Here is a 24,573-nt window from a genome sequence, read left to right as displayed (position 1 = left end):
GCTGACTGGTGCAAGTAGGTTGAAATAGACTTAAGCCATTTCCTTCCTTATTTTTATAATAATTTTCTAAAATCAGTGAATTGGATCCTTACATCCTTCCAGGGCTTAAAGGGCCAGCAAATATGTCATCATGCCAAATTATACACGTGGGAGAGAATAAATCAATCAAATTTTGGCCTGTGGATCCATCAGGACTCCCTTTATGACTCCTGGGCTGCAGCAGCAGTGCTATAGATTTGCTCCTGGATGTTCTGATTATCTCCGTGAAATATTTCAGTGCTTCACAAGGTTTAATGGAAGTGATTCCTGTAGCTGATATATGAATGAGTTTTCATTCTGTCTGTGCTGCTGTGGATGTACAGCACCTCTTACTGATTGCTTCTGTGTGGGTTTGGCTTTCTAGTGGGATTGATATGGGCTTTACTCTGAGGCATCCCAAGTGAAGACGTCTCACTCTCCTGGGCACTCTGAAATAGTGTTTTACCTTCAGCAGATGCTGCTGCTTAGCATTCTGTGGTAATTGATTTCTTCCTTTTTTTTCTTTTTTTTTTTTTTTGTGTGTGTGTGTGTGTGTGTGTGTTTGTCCTAATTTTTTTAATTAGAAAATTTAAAAACCTAGGGTTGAAAACAATTCAAGCACCACTGAAAATCTGACCTTTTTTTTTTTTTTTTTTTTAAATTCTTCTGAGATTTTCACATACATTCTGGAAGACTCTTAAACCACTCTGGCTAAAGACAGAGCTCCAGCCTTCCCTTTGGGCACCCCCGCATGGAGAATCCCGCAGGTGTCTCCTTGAAAAGAAGGCTGCACACAAATTTACTCTGTGTGTTTGTTAAACGACTCCCTGTTGTACATTCAAAGATTGGAGCTGTCAGAATTAATTGTGGACAGAAGCAGGAGTGCCTGAGACTGGGACAGGCAGAGCCTGTGCAGCAGCTCCGAGCGGGGTTTGCCATCTAGCGGCTACAATATTCTCACGCGTTGGTTTGGCTTTTTATGCTTTTATTTTTTTGCTTTCTCTCTCTTTCTTTGTGGACCTTTTTTTTGCTGAAACACTGGGCTGTGCTCAGCAGTCCTCTGTGCCACGGGGACCATCAGGAATTGCTCTGTCCACCTGCTTCACAGCCATCAAGAGCAGAATTTTGTTTCGCCAGAGCTGGAATTAGCAGAGCCCTGTTACTGGCAGTGCTTGGGTGAGAGCTATTCTCACCACGTACGCTGTTGCACCACACTATTTTGTCTGTTTCAATTTTTTCAACCTTAAGCTTGATAGTTTGGGCATTTTTTCCCAGTACTTTGCCTTTAGACACTGGGTTAACTGAGTAATTTAGAGAGTTGCCTTATATCTTGCACACAGGAAGGTAAAACAGGTTCTTCTAACCGGAAAACCACAGATAATTTTAAATTTACTTTCTTTTCTACCTTTGCTTGGTGAATAGAAGTGTGAAATAACCCCACCTTCCTTTCTGGCAGGTTTCTATTTTGACACTGGTATGATCTACAATGTTCAGTTGCTCTTGTAATTTTTAAAAATACCTTTTCTGAAACTGAGAGAAGTCTGTGCCAGATGAACCCTACAGACAGTCCCAGCAGTCTTGTCCACCCTCAGCCCCCAGTAACGAGGATCCCAACAGCAGAGATGTGAAACCCCTGCAGTGACAGTCCCCCCTGAGGCCACCCTTAACATCAGCCTTTCCTCCTGGCACACAGGGAACACCCGATGTGGTTTTACCAACAATTCCTTCTGTGAAACCCAGTGGGGGTAGCAAAGTGCGGGGAGATGTGTCTGAAATCATCTGCTCTCAAATAATTCCCACCTGGGACTGTGTCTGTGCTGCAGAAGAGAAATGAAGGAGGAGGAGTTGTGCTCTTTTAACAGGGAGGTTCCTGAGTCAGGAGCCAGTCCTGGGCCAGGCACACAGCACTGTCTGGCCTTCTTTAGTGGGTATGTGGCAAAAACATTGAAGAATGAATTTTGCCAGGATATTTTCTTGTTCTCAGAGGAGCTATAAACAGAAAGGCAACACCCCTCAGTGCAGCCGGAAGGAATTGTGTCCAGGTCCCAGCTGGGCTGTGCCACATGAATTGTTGTATCAGCTGCTGCAGAGGCTGCACTGTGCACCAGGCTGGGCTCAGTGACAGCTTTGGGATTTTGTGGCTTTCATGGAAGCAGCAACCTGTGTGCAGGGTTCCTCTCGTGCTGTGGGGGTTCACATCCATGTTCTGCTGCTTGGATATTTCCAGGTAAGTGTCAGGAGTGGCAGCAGCCCTGAACTGAGGCAAGGGGGCTGTGTCATCACCCCAGGGCTGGGCACTGGGAGCACACACGTCACCCCAGACTTTACTGGGGCAGGGGAGCAAACAGGAAGACATCTCCGTGTTCCTTCTGCTCCCTGTAAGCCTGACATCAAATTAGATCCCTATGACTCCAGAGTGAGCTCTGACATCCAAATCAAAGGTTAAAACAGTCCAAACAAATGTTGTACCTTTAACATAAAACTAAATTTCCTCACATCTCTCAGAAAGAGAGCAGCACTGCTCAAAAATGCCTTTCCTCATCACCAGAGAGCTTGTTTAGATGAAATTTAATGGGGACTGAGCGGAGGCTTAGGTCCATTTTCAGAGTCCTGAAAGTTCAAAGTGCTAGTGTATAAATTCTGTGTGGGTTCAGAACATTTGGGTGGAGAAGAAGCAACCATGGAAGGATGTGACCTTCCATACTGACTTTTAGCTTCAGTTCAAAAATGCCTGCTTTGTGTGGAGTAATACAGAGGATTTTGTATATTAAGTGACAGATGCACTATTTTTATCCACAGGAAACAGCAATTGGCATTTCATTACTGATGCCCTCGCCTCACACTCACTGAAATGTTCTATTTCAGGCATCGCAGAGAAGAGTAGAGCACCCATGGGCTTGAAGGAACTACCCTTTCCCGAGGTCCTAAGGAGATGGTAGTGGAAAAAAGGGATGAAAAATGTAGGAAATCATATACATGAGAAGAGACAAGCAGAGCAAATGACAGAAATAGCTGTTGTCAGCCTAGGCAGAATTTAACCAGCTAGTGCATGTTTGCATCGGTTGTTTTACAGAAGAACAGAGTTCCCAGAGGCCCTGGTTTGGCTGAAGCTGAGCATGCAGCTGAGAACTGGGCTCTGTAGCATATTCTGCTCTCATGTTGCTGTGCTGAAGAGCTGCCCAAAGCCACTGCATGGAAATTCCCAGGCACCTTGCAGCCAGAAAGGTGTTTCCTCTTAAAGGCACAAGCTCTGCTGAAAATCATCGCTAGCGTGAGAGGCATCATTGCTGTGCACACTCCCAGCAAACAGCTGCAACTGTGATCTCAGTCTGTAACTTGGCTGCAAATCCCAGTTTCTGTACATCCTCTCCCATGTGTGCACCACTGAGAGTACAAATACTGCAGTTTAAACTTCAAAACCTGTAGTTCTTTCTCCCCTGCTGGATATGGGTATAAGCTGTCATGTGCCAAGAAAACATGGCTGTAGGTTTGTCATCACCTTTTTATAATTTCTTTTATGAGTAGAGACTAGGAAATGGTGATGCAGATTTAATTTCTTTAGTTTAAAAAGTGGGATAACAGGCACACATTGCTTTACCTATTGACTCAGTGGATGCTAAAATATTTCAGGGCTTTAAATAAGAAAAAAAAGAAAACACTGGAGGCTATTCCATAGAAAGTTGCTGCTGGCGTGGCATCCTGTGAACTTACTGATTGCTATGGCTAGAAGATTGTTTAGAAGAAATATCTTTATATGCTTGCCCTGTTCTAATCCTTCCCTTGGGATCTAGTGTTGGGGACAGAATATTAAGCTGAAGGGGTTAGTGTGAGCTTGTGTGATCCTTCTTGTAGTCTTAGACTGAAGTGTGTGCAGCCTTCTGTGCATTGGAATGAGCTTGCCAAGGCCTGTAGCAACTGCTGAGTGAGAGCTGTGCCATGGGTTGGGAAGAGGGAAGGAGTTTGTACCAGGTGCAGAGCTTTTGGCAAGGACCAGCAGCCTGTTGAGTGATGGTGTCCTTTGGCTGTTAGCACTTAGAGGGACCCTTTACTTCTTGAGCTGGAAGCTGGCATGTTTGTTTGCTCTGTCAGTGGAATCCAGCACCAGCTTCTTTTAGAAACCTCATCTTGGCTTTTTTTAAAAATAAGAAAAGGTGCAGTGTTGGGGAAGATGAAATAGGAAAGCCTTATAAATATGATTGCCTGGAAAAAGATTTAGAAAATATAGATATTGAGATGAGAACAAGATTTGAGATACCAAACCTTAATTACTGAGCAACTAGAAAACAATAGTATAGCCAGACTGAAAGCAATCCCCCCTTTGATTAAACAATGCCCTTTACCTACAGACAGGTCCAAGGGTCAGAGGGAATGCTCTGTCTCACCCCCCAGTGTCTGGTTCATCCCATACCTGTAACCCTCCCCTGAAGCATCAGGTATCTGTAACCCCATTGGCCCAAGTCCTGTCCCAGCCCACCTTGAAGCCCCTGATAAGGTGTGGCCGAGGGACCGGACGCTCTCTTGGACCTTCCTCTTGGGACCCTCACCTGGAACCCTCTCTCTCTCTCTCCCTGGGCCTGCCACGAGTTGTGGCTAGCAACTCCAAGCAGGGCCCTTCACCCTTTATAATAAACCACATCTTCTAGGACCTGACTGCAGAGATCTCTTGTCTCCATCCATCCAAACCATCCTGGAGTCCAGCGCTCTCTACAGTGCAGTGAGTCTGCCTTGCTGGTTTTGCTGCTGTCAGACACATTCTGACCTGTGGGCTCCTAGAGGGCCAATTCTGACCCTGCTGTGCACAGGAGCAGCGAGGCCCTGGCTCAGTCACTCCTGAAGCAGCATCAGACCTCGTCCCCTGCCAGCCCTGAGCTCAGAGTGCTTCTCACGTTTCTGGCCTGGGGAGTCCTCAGAGGACACACCACGTCTCTTTCCCCAGGTCACTGATGTCACTGCTGGTGCTGGCACTGAAGGACCCTGCGTGCCTGGCCCGGAGCTGTCCCTGCCAGGCGTGGGACAGAGCTCTCCATCAGAGGAGCTGGAGCCATGCTTAGGGATCACCCAGGGATACAGGATGGCATCCGGATGGTGCTGTCACCTAGAGCCTTCCTGAATCAAGAGAGAGTGGTCCCAGAGCTGCTGATACCTTCCAGTAAGCCTTCCCCACAATCTTTTGAGTCAGCAGCATATTCCTTCATCTGTGTCTTTGGTGAACAAAAAAGGGCAGTAGAATCTATTTATACATTTAGCTGAGTTCAGCAAGTTGCTTCAGCTGAAGCAGAATTTGGGGAGAGAAGGAGCAAGCCTGAAGAAATCTTGAAATTGTTCTTTTCTTTGATTCAAAAATAAAAGCTTTTAAAATATAGAGGAGGCTTGGGAGAGAAGTGTTTTCTGCAGCCATGGGCACTACCTGGTGCAGTGTGCCATCACCTTCTCCAGGCTGCTCTGGTGCTTGGCATTTACTCATCGTGCTTATTCCCTGCACCCTGTGTTGTGCCTATCCTGACTGTGCTGAAATATCAACCTCAGCCTTGCAGTTGCTTCTCTTAAGGTCTTCTGGGAATTTTCTCCTACTGGAAGGTTTTGGGTGTTTGTTGTGGATGCATTTTTTTATGTTCCTTTCATAGATTTTTTGAAAAGGTATCAGGTACTCTCCTGATATTAGGAACTACTGCGGTGTGAATTTCCCAGAAGAAGTGACAGAAAGCCTTAGTATCTGAGATATTTAAAAGATGGCTAAATTTAAGACTAGAGGATAATAATTTTGCATTATCAAGAAAATGACTGAGTGATTTAAAATTAGTAATTCCTGCTCCTCTGCCATACATAGCATGGCACAGGAAGGTCTGCAAAAAAACACTGGAAGCTTCTTTTTTTCTGGTGATTGCCAGATGGAAGTTTTAGATACAAATACATTAGAGTTTAAGAAATACTGCTACCCAAAGCTGCATTTGAAGATGTGAACAGCCCTGTTCAGCCTATCAAGTACTTGTAGTTCTATTAGGACCTAGTATGCTAGATGAAAATAGGGAGTCCTATAAAGAGGAAGGACTTGGAAAAATGCACGGGCACAGTTGCAGCAGAGTCCTTTCAAGCTTTTCTTATTATAGGGAGTACATAGATTCCCTCCCTCAAGTCTCCCTGAAGGACTGACCTTGAGGGCAGAACTGCTGCCAGCAATCAATGTCATATAAACAAACAGAAACTTCACACTGAGCAGAACACACAGACACAGAAAGTTCAACAATTTTAAGGCATCAAAACCAAACACTGCATTTTCTTGTGTTGTTCCACCCTGGACAGACTTTAGTTTTCTCTGATTTTTTGTTTGCCCTGGACAAATGCCCTTCACTATCTGTGTAATTCCTTAAACAATCAGAGGATGCTGGATGAGAGAGAGCTAAGTGTCCTCTCTGCTTCAGACCAGGCACAGTGAGACACTTGCTCTGATAAAAACATCACTGTAGAGCTGGTCTCTCCCTGGCCAGGTGTGGATTATGGAAACACAGTAAATCAGCTCCACAGCACAGCTTTGTTTGTGTATTCAGCCCTCCCTCCATGCCAAGCTATAAAATTGCTGGATCAAAGTGGTGCTGGGCCCAAGTCCAAACTTCCCCCAACTTGAGAGGAACTTGGATCCATATCCCAACACTGGGAGTTGGCTCTGCTTCTAAATCAAGCTCTCATAATCTCTTGGGAAAAGGCAGACCCATGAATTGTCCACTAAGTTACTGAAGGGCAGCCAAAGCTGCTTGTTGCTGAACACATTTGCTCTGCCTGCCCTGTATTGCCAGTAAAGGAGTTGAGGTGAAGCCTTTCTTTGATCCTGGAATGCTGATCTTAGCCTTTGGGTTGAGAAGAACCCATCCATTCTTAACCTGATGTTTTAATTTCAGAATATTTCTTCTTCTCCTTCCTTTTCACCAATTAGGTCGGTGAACTGAGCCACCAGGAAGGCAGAAGCCATCTCCTGGGACTGTGGCATCCCTGGGTGCTGCTCAGGGGCCAGGCAGAGCTGGAGCACTGGCAGGGAAAGCCTTGCACATTCCCCTGGCATTCCCCAGCACGTGAGTAGGCACAGCAGTGTCTGTGCCAGCCTTGCTGTGCCACCACCGAGCCGCAGCAGTGCTCGGGGATCGCTGGCACCTGCCTGCCAGGGCAGGGCAAAGCTCTGGGGTCGAGCTTTCCCATAAAATATGGACAGGAACCCACTTGCACTGGGAGCGATAAATCAGCGTGAAAGGGAGACTGCAATTAAGAAATGAGATATGGGATGGAGGAGGGGAGCAGCCCCTAGGGATCAATAGAGCTGGTTTGTGTTTAGATTGAGGTCTTCTCTTTCAGGATTGTCTTCTGTGACCCCACATCTTCATCCTCTGCCACCTCATTACTGTATTATTACTTGTTACAATAATGACAAAACGTCTCATTATTGCTGCTGCCATCAATAATAGCAGCAGTTTATCAGCAGTGTTTATTAAGTTAAATTCCATACCAACATCTATCTTCCCCTCCCAACACAATTTATATATAATTTAAGATAGTAATGGAGAAGACAGAGAAAAATATATGTCATCTTAGTGTATTTCAGTAGTTCCACTGAATTATTTCACATTAGGTCCCTTCAGAGAGATTTTGTATTCCTAAGCTAAGCCTTTTTTCCTGCTGCAGAAGCTGATTTTTGGGGTCTTTGTATTTGTTCTGTCACAGTTTCTCTGTTCACCAGCTTTCCAGAATTGTCAAGCCACCATCCTAAACATTTCACAACCTTTTCCATTCTCTTTTTTCCCCCCATCACTTGATCTGCTTTCCGAAGCAAATATTAAACATTAAGAATCTTGAAATAAAAAAAAAAAAAATCTCAGGAAAGGACCTACTAGCAGTTTCTAAATAGAGACTATTCACAAATAGTGAATCCCACTGTGAAGGACTGTGGTGTTTCCCCACTTTCCCTATACATTGTGAAGAGCTGTGTAAGGCAGTGAAATAAGTGGTTGTGACCTCATCCACAGGCAAAACACAGCAGTCTGGTATTTCTTCCAAAATCATTTTGTTTGCAGTAATAATAAAAGAATTCCTTACTTGATTTCTGTTTGTCCTCCTGCTTTTCGGGCAATTTGAACCAGCTCTTTCCCATATCTCTCTTCTGCTTGTGCTCTGTTAAAAGAAAAAGTTACTCAATTTCTCTTAGTGGTACCAGGATCACATTTACACAAATCTTGTAACTGTATCTGAGGTGCAAAACATCAGATATGCAACTTCTTTGATTCCTCTATCTCCTCAACCCTAGTGCTGTTAGTTAACCTCTGAAATACTTTGGGTAAGTTATTTCTGGAAGAAATGAGATAAAAATAAAGCCATCTTCATGGCTTTGATTACTGTGGAATGCCATTTTCAGCTCTGCCCCCAAAACATGGATTCATGGGAAGAAGGAGGTGAACAGAGATGAGATGAAGGTGTTCAGAACAGAGGAAAAGGAACCTAAAAATAATGGCTGAGTCGATCCATGAAAACACCAGCTGTGAGGGGAGTGAAGAGGAAGTTCCAAAGGATCCATTCAAGAGATGTTGAGAATAAATGGGAGCCAGGGGTAGCAGGAGTATTTCCATCCATTAGAAAGATGAGGCACTGCTGGAAGAGCTGCTGTGGAAGGTGAAGGAGCCCTGGTGGTTGTGTGGTGAGGCTGGGGCAGCTTTGTGGAAGGGACAATCTCACCTAATGGGGAACTGTAACTGGTGACTCAGGAAAGTGGTTCTGTTTCTATGGTTAATAAAGAAATACAAATATTCCTCTGCTGTTTTCCCTTCCCCCAGCACGGGAGGAAACTTCTATTCTCTTTTAAAAAAACATATTTGTACTAAATGTGTTACTTCCTTTCTCCTGGGTGCAAGACCAGGGTGGAACCAAGTTGTCAGTCTTTGCGTAGCTGCTAAAAACTATGGAATGTTCAATAATAAATAATGAACAGATAGCCTGGTGCTAGCACCTGGGGGGAGGGATGATTTTGTTTAGGGTAAGTCCAGTTCTCAAAAGCAGTTTCAAAGCATTTCAAACTGTTTTGGCCTGAAACTTGGCACCTTAGAAAAACGTACTCTTTGTTCAAAAAATGAATTTTATGTGGGTGCAAGGCCCTACAACCCTGCTGGGTTTTAGTCCCATTGGTCTTCCCACTTGGCCAGGAGGTGCTTTGTATGTCTTTGCTGAGTTCCAGCAGTTTGAAGGCTGCTCTTGCAGTTTTGCCCCCACAGCAGCTGTCAAGGTGGGTCCCTGAGAACATCCCACCGCTCCTCCTGCTGCCCCTGGGCTCTGGGAGCACCTTGCCTTGTAGCAGGTGCAAATCCACCATCTCCTGGGACTCTCCCCAGCCCAAGGAGATCAGTCAGGCTGCTGGAGCAGCAGTGCTGGCCCTGCAGCAGAGCAGAGAGTGTTCCTGGCCTCTGTCCATGGCTGCCACGTGTGGAACACTGCATGAGCTGCCCTCCTGCACTCAGAACTGCTGTGGTTTAGTGGGGTTACCTACATCACTGCCTGGCACTCCTGTTAGAGGAACAGGGTGCAAAATATGGTGATAGGCCATGCAGAGGCACCACTTCTTTTTCATGTTAGATGAATGAAATTTCGTCAAAATGGAAATACACTCCAGACACATAATGCTGCAGAAGAAGAATAGATTAATTTTCTTCTGATTTCAGTATCAAGAAACACTTCTGTGTCAGAGGCTTTGCTTAGTGCTAGTGCCTGTGCAGCAATGAGAATTACTTCAGTAATTACCTCCACTTTGCTTGCTCAGTACACAAGTGTCTCATGGGAAAAAAGCACACCCAGCTTTTAAGCCAGTCCCAGCTCCTGAAACCTCAGCATGGATGGGACTGGGCTAGCCCCGTGTCAGATGGATTTGACAGGAGGCTGACACCATCTCTTCACACCTGCGTGCTGCTTTTCCCACTTTCCAGTACTCCTGCACACAGCTTCTAGGTTTCCCTGCAGCCATTCAGAGATAGAACATACTTTGTGTTTTAACCCTGGGGTTTGTTTTGGAATACAATTGCTTTCTCACTCCCAGACCTCTTAGGCCCTTCTCTGGGCCAGTCAGAGGGATTTGTGGCTGGAAAACTGATCAAGTGTTACTGTGGCCAGGGCAGCTGGTTTCAGGACTGCATGAACCACACGGTATGGGCAGCCTCTAGAAAGAGAGATTCATCCCATCCTTTGCTCTTCTGCTGGGTCATTCTTATGAGTGACATGAGGACGAGCTGAAACAAACATCTGCCAGCAATAAACTGGAAATCACATCTTTGACTCAGTGCCCACTTCTCATCTCCTTTTCCTCCCCCCAACAGGCACACACAGGCACACACACGTACACACGATCTCTGCAATGTCTTGGGGGTGTAAAAAACCTCATGGAAATATTTGCAAAATGACTGTGCATGTATTTTTTCTTCTTTATGGAAAGAACTTTGTGCCTCCACCATAAACCAGGAAAAAAACCTCATCCTGCAACTTTCAGAAGCCTCTGCAATATTTTGGAAGGAGCACAGGCGTGGGTAGCATCCGATGCAGAATTGCACCGCCTGAGGCCTGCAGTGCAGTTCTGATCTCTGTAAGGTATGAGGCACAAAGGAGCTATTTGAAACACTCACAGCTAAGCTGCCATCAGGCACATGTGACTTCAGGACTGTGTGATGTGTGCCAATACAACAGGCTTCCACTGGTGGTTGAGAAAAGCAACTTAAATAGCTTCAGGTTTTGACAGGAGACTTCACACGCTGTGCAATGGCCACCTTTGAGTCTGACAGCTCACACCCCCTTGAAAGTCCCAGGGCTTTAAAATCAGCCTTTAGAAAACCACCCTAAACCCAAAAAACTAGATGGGCACAACATGTGAAGAAAAAGCAGGAAGGCAGAGCAATATTCATATGGTGACAGTGCTGAGGTGAGCTGCCCTGAGATTGCCTGCTGGATATATAATCCATATTTATGTGGTCTTTCCTACATGTCACACCTGAGTAAGTGTGTGCTTCATGCTTCATGCTGAAACTGCTGAAGCCACTTAAAAACAGAACCAGATTTCAGAGCTGTTTTTCTAAGTGACAACTACAAAAATGAATGGCAAAGGAGCCAGAGCAGCAGTGTGATACATATTTTCTCACCCATAAAATTGTCAGCTGTCCATAGTTGCTGTTGAGAAGCACAAAGAACAATAATTATATCTATATCTATATCCATATCCATATCTATATCTATATCTATATCTATATCTATATCTATATCTATATCTATATCTATATAATCTATAATTATTATTATTATATAATCAATAACACAGACTACAATATCGTTACTCAAAGCCTGCTAAGATTGGTGAACAACAAGGACTCATTTGGCTGTCAGGGTAAGGCTTTAGGTAGCATTTTACGTAGCTTTGTATTTGAAAAATGTCTCATTTTTGGTACTGGCAGGAAACTGAAACAGTGCCTGTGGCAACAGCATGTTCAAAGAGAAACAAAAATGTGCAAGTCATTTTTGCTCTGCAAAAGGGGAAATGCTACTTGTGGATGTAGGTGCTACTGTGTATTTATGGACCCATAATGAGGGGTCTTAGTGGAGCTCTGGGTTTCTGACTCTTTCAACCTTCTCTTCCCTTCTCAAGTCTTTGAGATTTCTATTTATCTACCTTCACATCACAAGGCTGGGATTCAAATTACTCAGGCTTTTCTATGTAAGCTCATAACACTACCAAACTGAGAAACAGCCTGCTATTCCCTTCCAGATGCCAAATGAGACAAAAAAAGGAGGCTGTTCACATTTTTGCACTCTGATTTTCATACCTCTGCTTGAGCAAATCCTCCACATCTTTGCACATCTTCTTCCCCTCCAGTAGCCTCTGTACAAGCACCTCATAGCCAGTGTGGAAGGTGAACTCCTTGCACTGAAGACAGAAAGAAAAAGTAATAGCTGTTAATCACATCAGTTCCTCTGACCTTAATTCTAATTCTTATTTCTTAATTCCTTTTACCACATTTCTAAAAAGAAAGGTCAGAGTCAGCTCAGTACAAATATCAGCCTGTGGGGCAGTGACTGTGCCACCTGGTCAGTGGTGTATTAATGGGAGGGCTCATAGCACAGGGAGGCAGGATTTCTGTGTTCTACTCCTGCTCCTCCCACTGCCTCACAACAGGATCAGGACAAGCCATTTTTCCACAGGGAGCCTGAGTTAACCAGTACATTGTGATAATGCTATTGAAAATGTAGTGGTGAATGTTTCTGATCTTTATGTTACAGCATTATGGTAAAATCATGGGCTGTGAAACCATAAACAGAAGGAGTGTGTTCCTTCCCTCAAGCAGTTTATCTACAATACAAGCCCTTACATATGAACTGAATGCAGTTTATACATCCATCCACTGTCCCCTAAGCAGCTACCCTTTAATAAATGGGTTACTTTATTGCTTTCCACCACCACTGTGAAGAAGACAGCTGTTTAAGTTTTGGTACTTAGAAAAGATCCTCTGGCAAGCAGCTGCTGGGCACTTGAGGCCTTTGCTTCCTTGTTGCTGGGACAAGAGGATCAGGGGAGCTCTGGGGATGAATGGTGGTGGTTGATGGCAGCCTTGGTGCTGCTCACTCAGGCCTTGGGGCTTCTGTGGAGATTTGCAGATCTAGGAACAGGTTCTTTTGGTTCTTCAAGAGCTAGGATCAATTTCTGCAGACAATCCCTGTAAACCTACAGGCCGTAGTAACATTTCCAGTGCTACAGTCCATTGTTAAAGCTGTCACCCCTGAAGAAACAGAATCTCAAGCCCAAACCATTAGTTTTCCTAATGTTTCCAAGGACAATTTACACACACATCACAGGGAGGGATCCTGCTGTGAAATAAATGAGAAGCAGCAAGTTTTGCCATTCAAAGAGAAAAGTAAGAAAGGTTCTTCATAATACCCTGGCAATGGACTTAGCACTTCCCCCTTCTGTCTTTTTTTTTTTTTTGAGAACATTCCAATGACAGAAGGCATCACTGCTGTAAAGAAATTACTATAAATGGCTCCCTCTGCCTGGCAGAAACTCTGGTCAGATGCTCCACAGCCAACTCACACCCTCAGCATTTTAACTGTATAATTTCAGATGCAATCAGCTATATCCCATAGCTATGTACATAGCCTTCTTGTCCCAGAAATGCTGCCCATGAGGTAAGTGAAAATATCCTGTGGGTTGGTATCACCACAGCAGTCAGCCACTGCCACAGGCAACAAAGGCAGAGTGATAAGCTCACTGTGAAGTTAGTCTGCCTTTCTGTTCAATATCTCTCTTTGTTCAGTAAATGCTAAAACTCAACTGGTGTCTTTCCTCACCTCTTTTAAACTGGCACAGTTGTTACACTGAAAGGATGACAAATTCTTTGTGTCTGAGAGAATGCTCATTAAGTTCCCTAAGCAGAGAATGCAACCCCAACTTTTTATCAACCCAAAAACATGCACACAAACACAGCAGTGTGCTGGGGGGCAGCCTGATGGGCTGAGTCCACTGGGCAGTTTCATCAGGCCCCTGGAAGCATCACTGCCTGCCAGGTTCCTCTGGGGATTGTTCCTCTGGCTGGCCTTGTAGAGAGATTTGGCTCCTAAGGACTCCTAGCACAGACACTCATTTAATCTAATTTGATTGTGGGGGGCATTCATCTCAAAATTTGCTTTCTTGTCCTCCTCTGTGTTCCCAAGGAATGTGGAGGCCCTGTTTCAGAAACACCAAACCAGAAATCCAGACCAGGGCTCGCAGGCAGCAGCTCTGGCTGTGCTCTGAACAGCTCGTGCAACCTGCCCAGGCTGCAGAGGAAGAGCAGACGCCACAGCCAGGGTGAGACAAGCGTGAGCTGCTCTGGTCACTCATCCTGCTGCACTCTTTCTTAATTTCCAACCACAAGGGAGCCATGAATCACTCAGGCCTCAGCTTACTTGCACAAATGTTTCCCTTTCATTCCAACAGCTCTATTTCTTCTTTCACGTGTTGTACAACTGCACCTCTCTCAACCTCTCCTTGCCTCCCAGCACACCTCCTTTGCCCTTTCCTGACATTCTGCTTTTTCATCCCATTGATTCCCACGTGTTGTTATAGCACCTGTTCAAGGCTGAATAAATCCCTGTTGGACGAGGATGATGCTTTACCACTCCAGTAAAGACTAAGCGATGCTTTGTACCATGGCATTAATGTCAGCTCTCTAAGAAACACTTTTGGTCCATCAGAGAATTGTATTTGCCTTCTTTCACTATCAAATCATAGCAGTGACACTTAAATGAGCTATGATCTACAGATATAGCTCTCTCCTCTCCTGCTATTTTATTCAACAAGGTCTCAGAGTATGTTGGATTTTTTCACTACTGATCTCTTACTCCCATTTTGTACTTTGAAACTTTGATTTTTATCTGTTTTCTGTTACCCCACGCTTGAAGGTTATCAGATACCTCCTGTACAATATTTCATTCTACCTGTTTCAAGCACAGCTATTTCCAGCCCATTCTTCATGTCTTATGGCAGCACCCAGCACCTCCCCCAGATCAGTGTCTTTGCTCATTTTAGAGTTCTTCCCCTGCTTTGTCTGTTCAGCCCCATTTTGTTTTTATCTAGTGTCTTAAGGATTTCCTGTGTAGCACCATAAGTGACCCCACATTTTCTTTGTCAAGACAATCAGACAGCAAGATTGGATCTCATTAAACAACTGTCTAGCCTTGCTAAGCTGTCTCGCCTCTATTCTATTTTCCATTTACCATTTTGTGTTATAATTAGCACCCGCATTGAGTGGTTTTGCAAAAGCTGTTAAGCTGCACTAGTCAGACAGTGCTTGGTACTTCTCAGAAAGGATTTTGTAATGATTCTAAGAACTAATGAATAGTCAAAGAACTATTTTATATTTTTTAGAAATTAGAAAATGCTTTAATTAGATAATAAATGTAGGCATTAAATGTGTAAAACATCATTTGCTTATACTAAAATCTAGTTGCTTAGAAGAGGGCGATTTGACTCACCACCAGTAATTTCTCTCATTGCCAATAAAGGGATTCTGCTTAGTCAAAGCGTGTGTGGCTGTGAAAGAGGATTTAATCCTTGTTACTAAAAAAGATTAGTTATTCCTTGCAGTCCAACAGGCCTATAATTACCAACAAGAAAGTGCTTGACAGTGTTGTGAGCAGAGAGTTGTGTTGTCCTGAAATTCACCCCCTAACTCTGCATGTGTGCTCTGCTCTCTGCCTGGGGATTTTCTTCTTGTTTTCTTCTTGAAAATCCCAGGTAAAGGAGGGGCAGCCTTTCCTCCCCTCTGCCCCGTGACAAAAGTTGCTTCCCTGCAGTGCAATGCGCAGCACTGTTCCTTCAGAGACAAAAGAAACATGGAGAGGATTATAGGAGTGAAACTTAAACTTCTGTGCTCTAGTTTAAGCAGAACAGCTTTTCCTAGAACACTTGAAAGGAGGCATGGAAGCCTGCAAGCAGAGATGACCACAGTGAGCACGCTGGGATACTCATTCTTCTTTCCATTTCTTTTTCCCTCTGAGGATTAACAATGCTGCTCCCTCCCATCAGCACTTTCCTGTTAGATCTGTGCCTTGGGACTTGTCCCTCCTGGTACATGTTTCTCCATGGGTAACCACCCAAGCAAATGTTGAGAGTTAATTGTGGGAGAGATTATTCAAGGCTGGCTCTGAGCTGGTTCCTGCAGCCATCAGGGAGAGGCTCCGAGGATTTTGCTTTGGTAATGAAGGCTGCAATGGAAGACTGGGAGTGTCAGTTCCCTGCCCAGAGGGCAGAAAGTGCCAGGATTGCTGGGGGGTGACATAATTTCTTCTTACCTTCTGGTGGCACCAAGCTGAGTAACCTTGTGTGTTTAACTCACTAAGGATCAGCCTTATTCCAGAACATATTCCTCTGAGCCTTGTGCTGCTGGCTACTCAGAGGGAGCTGCAAGGCTTTCTGAAGTACTAGAGTCTACATTTTGAAGTGAAAAGGCTACCATTGCAATAATATCAAGGAGGAAAGACTAGAATGCTGTGCTCATTACTGAAGCATCTTTCAGTAAATAGCTTTTCCAATGGACTGGACTGAAGCAAGATCATCCAAACTCATGTACAAAGCCCTCATGGCACACCCTGCATGTCCAGCTGGGGATGGTCACAGTGGCATGAGCTCATCAGGTCATTGTGGCTGTGCCGAGGCAACTCTGGGTTCTGCTGCTGCTGCTGCTTTCCTTGGAGCACTGCTAACCATGCTGGCAGCTGGCCTGCCCATCTAGGACTTTGTTTAGAGGTACTTTACATACCACAACTCAGACCTCTCCCTGCTCCTGCAGGATTAGCCGGCTTGGCAGCAGCTTAGCATCTCCCCCAGGGCAGCCTCTGCTGCTGAGGCTGCGTGTCCTGTCTGGGGAGTGCCAGAGCTCCACCTGGGCTTGCTGCAGGGCTCTGGGAGCTGCAGCTCTCTGCCTTTCAGCAGGAAAGGCCTCATCCCAGCATCTGCAGCACCTGTCACCTGCTTTCTGTAAGGAACCGGAGGTAACAGGGACAGCAACCCCAGGGTACAGCTGGGCAGTGGCACCACCCTGATGGGCAGGAAGGGCTGGAAAAGGAAAATCTCCACAGCAGACACGGGGTGCATTGCTCAGTACCCAGCAGGACAGTGCTGAGCTGTTGTGGTGATAAACACAGCATCAGAATCCACACACAGTACCTGCTCTGTGTGTACCACCCCAGCTTCTCAGGGGGCCTGGCTGCTAGCAGGCCTGGCACGACCAATGACAGCCATAGCAGAGCTCTCAGGGGTTCCTTCAGCCTAATCTGCCCTCATTTAGGAATTACTTGAAATGTATTATCTGCTAATATTAAAAAAAAATCTTTTTAAACCCCCCCGCCCCCCACTTTCACTAAAGTTTGAACGAATTTAGTCATTAAAGTTCATTCCTCGTCTTGGTTCCTAATGATATTTTTCCAAAGCTTGCATCAGAAGTGTTCTCACATGGTTCTGGACTGAAAATGCTAAATGCTGCTACCTGATCCAAATAAACTATTAATGCAGATTTTCAAAGAGAAAAATAATTGACACTGAATCTGTTATGGGTATCTTTGGAACTTTTCTCTAAATCAAACTGGTTTTGCATTCATATCTTGTTTAGTTTAGGTAAACTTATAACTGTTTTAGTGAAACAAAAACTTAAGATCCACTTTTCCAGAGTTAAAAAGGAAATAACTACTGGTGTGAGGAGGAACTTTAGAGGGAACAGTGCACAGTGAAGTTTTGAACAAGGATCATTTTAACAATATCTTTTTCGACTGCCAGAAAGAATCTTTTGTGGACCTTTCTATCCACAGTGGTATCACACATGATATCTCAGTCCTGGACTGAAAGTAAATTGTTCTGACTGAGTTAAATCAATGAATTGTATTCTTGCATCATACCACTGGGTACTGGCCCTGAGTGTTTCAAATCCTGTTCCCTTGATCTGTCAGTCTCCTTGTCAAGTGCTCTGCCAAGGGCTTTATACATGTAGAGGAGCAGCAAACAGACCCAACAGCCAAACACGACTTAGAATCTCCAACACTGGACTGGATATTTCCTGTCATGGCATGGCCTTTCACTGTAATTCAATCATTTGCTTTATGTTTCATGGTTTTTCCCCTGGTACACTTTAAAATTTCCTAGATATTTTGTGTTTCTAGAAATATATTCCTGATACAAAGTGTTTTGGGAAGTTTACTGCTGTCTTTCTGCACCACTCCCACTCTCCTGGAATAAACAGGACAGCAGTGAGCACCCTGCTGTGTGTGTGCTGAAATCCCCTGTCCAGCTCTTATCTCAGGGGTGCCTGGCGTGGCCCTGCTGTGATAAGAGCTGCTTTGCTGCTGCTTCCTGTTCCACTGCTGCTGTCCCAGCTCTGCTCCACCGCAGGAGCACATGAAAGAGCCCTTTTTCAAAACCAGCCCCTGCTTTGCAGCCTGGCCCTCTGCTGCCTGGCGCTGGGAATGTGCCGGCAGCTGAAAAGGCAGCTCAGCAACTCCATTCTGAGCTGAGCACACACACAGGGGAAGGTCACCATGCCCACAACAGAGAGGTGTCACATCGCAAACCTCTGACCCAAATGTTCTCCTCTGACCAGTGCTGAGTGTGGTATGAGAGCTTTTTCACACATGTTCATGTCATCATCAACTGCTTAGTGGGTTTAAAATCATTTGCTCATGCTGTGTAAGAGCTCCTTTTTCCTACTGGCTGAAATCAGTTGGAATGGATGGGAATGTCATGGTTGCTTGTGCTTTACAAGACTGACTACAGAATTTATACGAGCTTAAAAAATCTATTTTTTAAAAAAAGTATTGATTTTTTTTCCCACATAAGCAGAAAAAGCAAGGAAGAGTGGGTGGGTTGAAGCTGGCTGTGCAAGATTTCTGTCACTTCTTGTAAATTCACTCTTTGTGTATCAGAAACATAAATGTTAGCTCAGGATGTAGGTAGGGACATTTTGGTGATAATTCCACGAGTTGACTTGGGCATTTTCCACAGGAGGCTTAGTTTGCAGTTTTGCTGCAGCCTGTTACCTAAATCTGACATGCAGTACCTTTCATGGGGAGCAAATAGTATTTATTGTCAGGCAATAGCATAGAGGTGAACCTTGAATGGGACCTTCAAAAATCAGAAGGGAAAAAACACTGCCTCTGCAGCATTCCAATTGCTGGGCTGCTAGACTGCCTCTCCCACTGCCCCTATAGCGAGATTCTCACCACACTTCAAACTGCAGCAGCTAGGATAGTCAGAGATAAAACTGAAATTGAGATTCACAAACTATACAGCAGCAAACAACAGTGCAAACAACACTGAGCAGAATGGTAGCTCCCCAGAGATCTTTTGCTCTTGACCCTGTGGGTTTCTCTGAGAAGGAAATGGTTGATTTAGAGTTCTGCTGACAGAGGAATTTGCTCCTCAGCTTCCTGAGCCCTCACCCTCCTCACTGGACTGCTGGCATGTGTTATGTATTAGGCATTCTTACAGTCACAGCATATTGTTTGGCTCTCTTCATGTTTTAATCACCCCCTGATTTGCACAGATACAAAGTGATGGCTGCACAAAAGCCTGCCTCACTTTTGCAGGTGGTTTGCTGGCTGGCAGGCTCATGGCACACAGGGAACAACCCTGGAAAGTCTCAATTCCAGTCTACTAAAAGGACTCTGCTTGTGCTTATTATCTCTGGTTTTGATTGTCTCCTTAATAATTTGATGAAACATTATTCTGAGTGTAGTTCAGAGCCCCAGTGCTCCTGTGCTAGTAGAAGGAGAAAGGAGCCAGCAGACAGATATGCATCACAACAAAAAGCATGACAAAAAATTAGGAATCCATTCAGGAAATCCATATAGAACAAACTTCTGGAACACCTCTGTGATGGGGATGATAATAAGAAATGGGACAGGAGACAGCAGAATCCTTCACCGGTTTTTAATGGGAGCTTGATGTGGCTCCATGACACAGGTTTGAGGCAGCAGCATCCCTTTGTATTTTCTCCATATGACTTCAGACAACAGCTAAATCCATAAATTAAAGTGGCTTCTCCTTGGGAGCCAACAGAGAGGCCAGAAGTGAGGATCTGCACCTGTCTTTCAGAAGGCACAGCACTGTTGCCATGGTCCTTCTGAAACATGACAGATAAATGTGTCAGTGGTGAGATCAGATGTTCCTTCAGTCTCCTACTGAGTAACATTAGCTACACAAGAGAAACTGGAAGAAAAATGAGGAGAAATAGAATCTTGCAAGTAGAGGATACTTCTGTTTTACACAAAATAATGGTCAGAGATTACTTTTGTTTCTATTCCTCTTTAGTCCATCCACTTCCAGTTTCCTTCTTGTTGTAAGAGGGCTCCTCTCCTACAAGCACTGAGGGCTCAGTCCCAGACCACGATGAGTGAAACCTGAAACAGCCCTGACTTGCTCAAGCAGACACAACTGTCCACCAGGTCTTACAGAGCCACTGGAACCAGATCTGCATAGTTAGCACATTAATTTATTTTAAAAACTATGTGTCTTTCTCTTCCTTGTCTTAGAATGCTTAGAATTGTTTCTTGTCAGTCCTGAAAAAGGCACTTTATAAAAGTCACTACTGAACCATGCTCTCTTTGTACTGGTGTCTCCTGGCACATGTGGAATGGTAAAACTTCAGAAAATACTCCCAGTTTTGCAGTAGAAGGGGAATGAATTAAAGATTTACTTCACTTCTAAGTAAAGGTTATTTCAATGGCTACATGTTACCAGTTCAATTTCACAAGAGATCTAAATAATAATTTTCAACATATCCGATTTCTCAATACGATGCAACATTCTTACACTCCATTAGTATCTGATTGAAACACCCCCTGCCACAGCTGCCACACCACCCCCCATCTGCTGCCTGTACAGAGAAGGGGAATTTCATTTGAACCTCCTTCTCCAGCTGTTTTATGTGGGGGTGAACCTCGTGAGATGAGGGAAGGCATGCCTGGACTCCAGGCTGCAGGCAGTGGCTGTGGGCAAGGAAAGCTCCAGTTCCTGTTCCAGAGCGCGCCGTCCCCCTGCAGAGTTCCCAGAACCACCGAGGGCTTTTAGGAGCCTGGTCTCCTCCTCTTTGGTTAGCAAATGCACCTTAATTCTCCATCTCCAGAGAAAGCCTTTACCAGGTGTGAACTTTTTCATCAAAGACCAGCTTCACCTTCCAAAACAGCACCCTACTTCCAGTAAAACTGTTTTCCCACAAAAAAAGATTCTGTCAGAAACCCATGTCCTAACCAAATGTTCATCCAGGCTCTTTCAATGGCAGGGCCCTCCTTTCCTTCTCCTGGTGCTCCTGGGGATTTCCATCCCACTGAGCAGCAGCCCCAGGGTTGTTTGTCAGTCCTGACTTGTTAAAAACCCTTCAGTAATTACAGCACCTACTGCATCAACTGATGAGACTCAGACCTCAGAGCTGCTGACCACCTCTTTTCCTTTTTGTCTTTGTCCCCACCCTTTATTCCTTATTTTTCTTTCATATTAGGGATACATTAGGCCTGGACAAGTTGAGAGCAGCATGAAATAGCTTCTGGATTTGAAAAGCTCTTAAATTAAAGAAAAAAGCTTCTGTTTATTTATTTATTTGCTCTGAATGGAACCACAGGAGCTGGTATCTCTAAGCTAGCCTGAGCTGCTACATTTTCACTTAATGCCCAAGACTGTTGCCTTTCATTTCAAGCAAAGATAAAGTTGCATGAGGAGTTATGGAACTTTTCAATTCCTCAGTCTTGTTCAGTGACATTTTTCCACCACTTTAAAGAAGTACTAAACTCTATCAACAGCAAGGGAATAATTCTCTGGGGAACTGAAAAGCTATTGGGATCCAGATGCATATTTTCAATGTGGGTTTTTTCTTCACCTTGACACCCAGAGCAAGGCTGAGTGATCTCCGTGCAGAGCCCTTCCCCCAGCCCTCACCTCATCCCAGCCTCAAATCCCCAAACTCTTACTGAGCGACACAGCAAACTTTGTACACATTATTGAACTATGGCTGCTGAGCAAAGTTTTATTACAAAACCTAGATTAAACTGGAGATGAAACTAGTGTTTTCTGTGCCATATGCCCGCTGGAATCTACCTTGCTGTGGCAAGGCAGGAAAATGAAATCCGAAAAAGGTCTTCTTGAACTAAAGGAGCTGAAATACAACCAAGCAACCTAACTTGCCTTCCATACAAGCATGCAATGAGTGCTACTGGATTGAAATTCCAAGTGTTCTCCTGGGCCTACGAAGCAGCCCAAGTTCATTGTCTCCAGCCAGTGACTGAAGAAAGAGAGGCAGCTCTGCTGCACTGCAGGAGTGTCAGCCTGGAGGGAGGAGAGGGGCAGGCTGTGAATCACCCAGTTCTGTCAGGAAAAAATCTGCTGAAATGAGATTCATGGGGACACTCTGAGATTCACCCTGGAAAAGCTATGGTGGGAGGAGAGGCTGAGGGCTGGCACTGCTCAGCCTGCAGAAAGGTGCTCAGTGTGTTTAAACTCCTGTGGGAGGGAGCAGAGGAGATGGAGCCAGGGCTTTGCAGGGGCACCCAGTGACAGGGCAAGAGGCAACGAGCACCTGTGGAAATTCAAGAAGTCCTGTTTAAGCACAGGAAGGTTTTTTTGCTGAGAGGGTGGTGAGACATGGTATCAGTTTGCCCAGAGAGGCTGTGGAGTCTCCATCTGTGGAGATACTCTGAGCGTGGGCCAGCCCTGTGCTGGGCAGGGCTTGGCTGGAGATGTCCAGAGGCCCCTTTCAGCCTTGGCCATTCTGTGACTCTGCCTCAGAAAATGCACCTCACTGGGCTGCTCTAACAAGCCAGAGAACACCCTCTGATCTCTGTGTGAGGCTCCATTTCAAGCTGGGTGTGACAAACACTCTTTGAGTGGTGTTGGTTAGACGTAGCCGTGTACATGTGGGCAGAGTCCATGACTCACCTATTCCAAATTTAAAATACAGACTCATGGCACACTTAGAATCGGCAGAAATAAGAATCCTCCCCTTCCCTGAGCCCAAGTAAAACCAACCAACCTTTGCAGAGCAGAATGGATCAAAACAAATCAGATATAGCTGTGTAAAAATATTAACAAAGTTGTCACAGTGACTTAAGTAATTGATCAACCAATTTTAATAGTCAAACCCCTCAGTTGCAACACAGTCATCAGAAAATTGTAATAAAGTGTATTTAAGTGTCTAATTATTTCAGTCACTGACCCACAATGAACTCTCTGTAAAGCCATTCATCTAGTGTTAGTTCATTGAGCTTCATTTTAGCTGTTGTGCTCTGCTCAGAAGTGACTTGTGAAGCACCAGTGTTTCATAGCCACAATGACTGCTCAGGTTTTCTACTTGTGATTTCCTCTGGTTTCAATGACTGTTGTGATTGCCCCCTCCTCCACCCTCCACGGGTGCTTCTCATTGCCTCAGGGAGACAAGTATCCTTCCCAGAGCAGCTGGGGAAGTGGCAGAAGAAATTACATGTGAAAAAAGAGTAGAGCAGCCTGTTCTGTGGGGATGAAGTCAACCTCACAAAAAACACAGACATCAGCTGGGCAACCAGTCCAACTTTTCCAAGCTGGTTCCCTCTTTATTCCCCAATTCCACACGTCCTGCAGCGGTGACTTGGCCTGGATGTGACCAGCGCTGTGGCCATGGACTCTGCCTCTGGAGCTCAGGCAGTGCAGGACCATGGCCATGGACTCTGGAGCTCAGGGAGTGCAGGACCATGGCCATGGACTCTGGAGCTCAGGGAGTGCAGGACCATGGCCATGCCTCTGGAGCTCAGGCAGTGCAGGACCATGGCCATGCCTCTGGAGCTCAGGCAGTGCAGGACCATGGCCATGGACTCTGGAGCTCAGGCAGTGCAGGACCATGGCCATGGCCATGCCTCTGGAGCTCAGGCAGTGCAGGACCATGGCCATGCCTCTGGAGCTCAGGCAGTGCAGGACCATGGCCATGCCTCTGGAGCTCAGGGAGTGCAGGACCATGGCCATGCCTCTGGAGCTCAGGGAGTGCAGGACCATGGCCATGGACTCTGGAGCTCAGGGAGTGCAGGACCATGGCCATGCCTCTGGAGCTCAGGGAGTGCAGGACCATGGCTATGGCCATGCCTCTGGAGCTCAGGCAGTGCAGGACCACGGCCATGCCTCTGGAGCTCAGGGAGTGCAGGACCATGGCCATGGACTCTTGAGCTCAGGGAGTGCAGGACCATGGCCATGCCTCTGGAGCTCAGGGAGTGCAGGACCATGGCCATACCTCTGTAGCTCAGGGAGTGCATACCATGGCCATGCCTCTGGAGCTCAGGCAGTGCAGGACCATGGCCATGCCTCTGGAGCTCAGGCAGTGCAGGACCATGGCCATGCCTCTGGAGCTCAGGCAGTGCAGGACCATGGCCATGGCCATGCCTCTGGAGCTCAGGCAGTGCAGGACCATGGCCATGCCTCTGGAGCTCAGGCAGTGCAGGACCATGGCCATGCCTCTGGAGCTCAGGCAGTGCAGGACCATGGCCATGCCTCTGGAGCTCAGGGAGTGCAGGACCATGACCATGGCCATGCCTCTGGAGCTCAGGGAGTGCAGGACCATGGCCATGCCTCTGGAGCTCAGGGAGTGCAGGACCATGGCCATGCCTCTGGAGCTCAGGCAGTGCAGGACCATGGCCATGCCTCTGGAGCTCAGGCAGTGCAGGACCATGGCCATGCCTCTGGAGCTCAGGCAGTGCAGGACCATGGCCATGCCTCTGGAGCTCAGGGAGTGCAGGACCATGGCCATGCCTCTGGAGCTCAGGCAGTGCAGGATGTGCTGACAGCAGAGCCCACCTGTGTGCTGTTGTGCAGGGAGATGATTTATCTCAACCTGCCTTGTGTCAATAGAGTCAGATGCAACTGGTGCCATGCCATTGAAATCAAACTCGGTGGGACCCACTTGCAAAGCTGGGATGCCAGGCTGGAAGGTTTGCCAGCCTCATCCCTGCCTGCCCGAGCTCATCCTCAGGGTGCTGGGCTGGCAGGAGCCTCCCCAGCTCCAGTTCCTCCCAACAAAC

The 24,573-nt window shown here is 45.9% G+C and overlaps 1 protein-coding gene across 2 annotated transcripts in view; it reads right to left on the bottom strand.

Annotated features, from left to right (window-relative positions):
- Positions 1 to 24,573, bottom strand: part of PSTPIP1 (proline-serine-threonine phosphatase interacting protein 1) — a 55,793-nt gene that overhangs the window by 21,970 nt on the left and 9,250 nt on the right. For both annotated transcript variants that reach the window (XM_053954695.1, XM_053954696.1), the window contains 2 exons: positions 11,847 to 11,947; positions 8,098 to 8,172 (listed from right to left, as the gene is read on the bottom strand). In XM_053954695.1, coding sequence (XP_053810670.1) covers positions 8,098 to 8,172; positions 11,847 to 11,947 — 176 coding nt within the window. The remainder of the gene's footprint in view (positions 1 to 8,097; positions 8,173 to 11,846; positions 11,948 to 24,573) is intronic.

Source organism: Vidua chalybeata, chromosome 13 (assembly GCF_026979565.1).
Source record: "Vidua chalybeata isolate OUT-0048 chromosome 13, bVidCha1 merged haplotype, whole genome shotgun sequence".
Lineage (NCBI taxonomy): Eukaryota > Metazoa > Chordata > Aves > Passeriformes > Viduidae > Vidua > Vidua chalybeata.
Note: the sequence above shows the minus strand (reverse complement) of the source record. Positions and strands in the feature narration are given on the sequence as shown.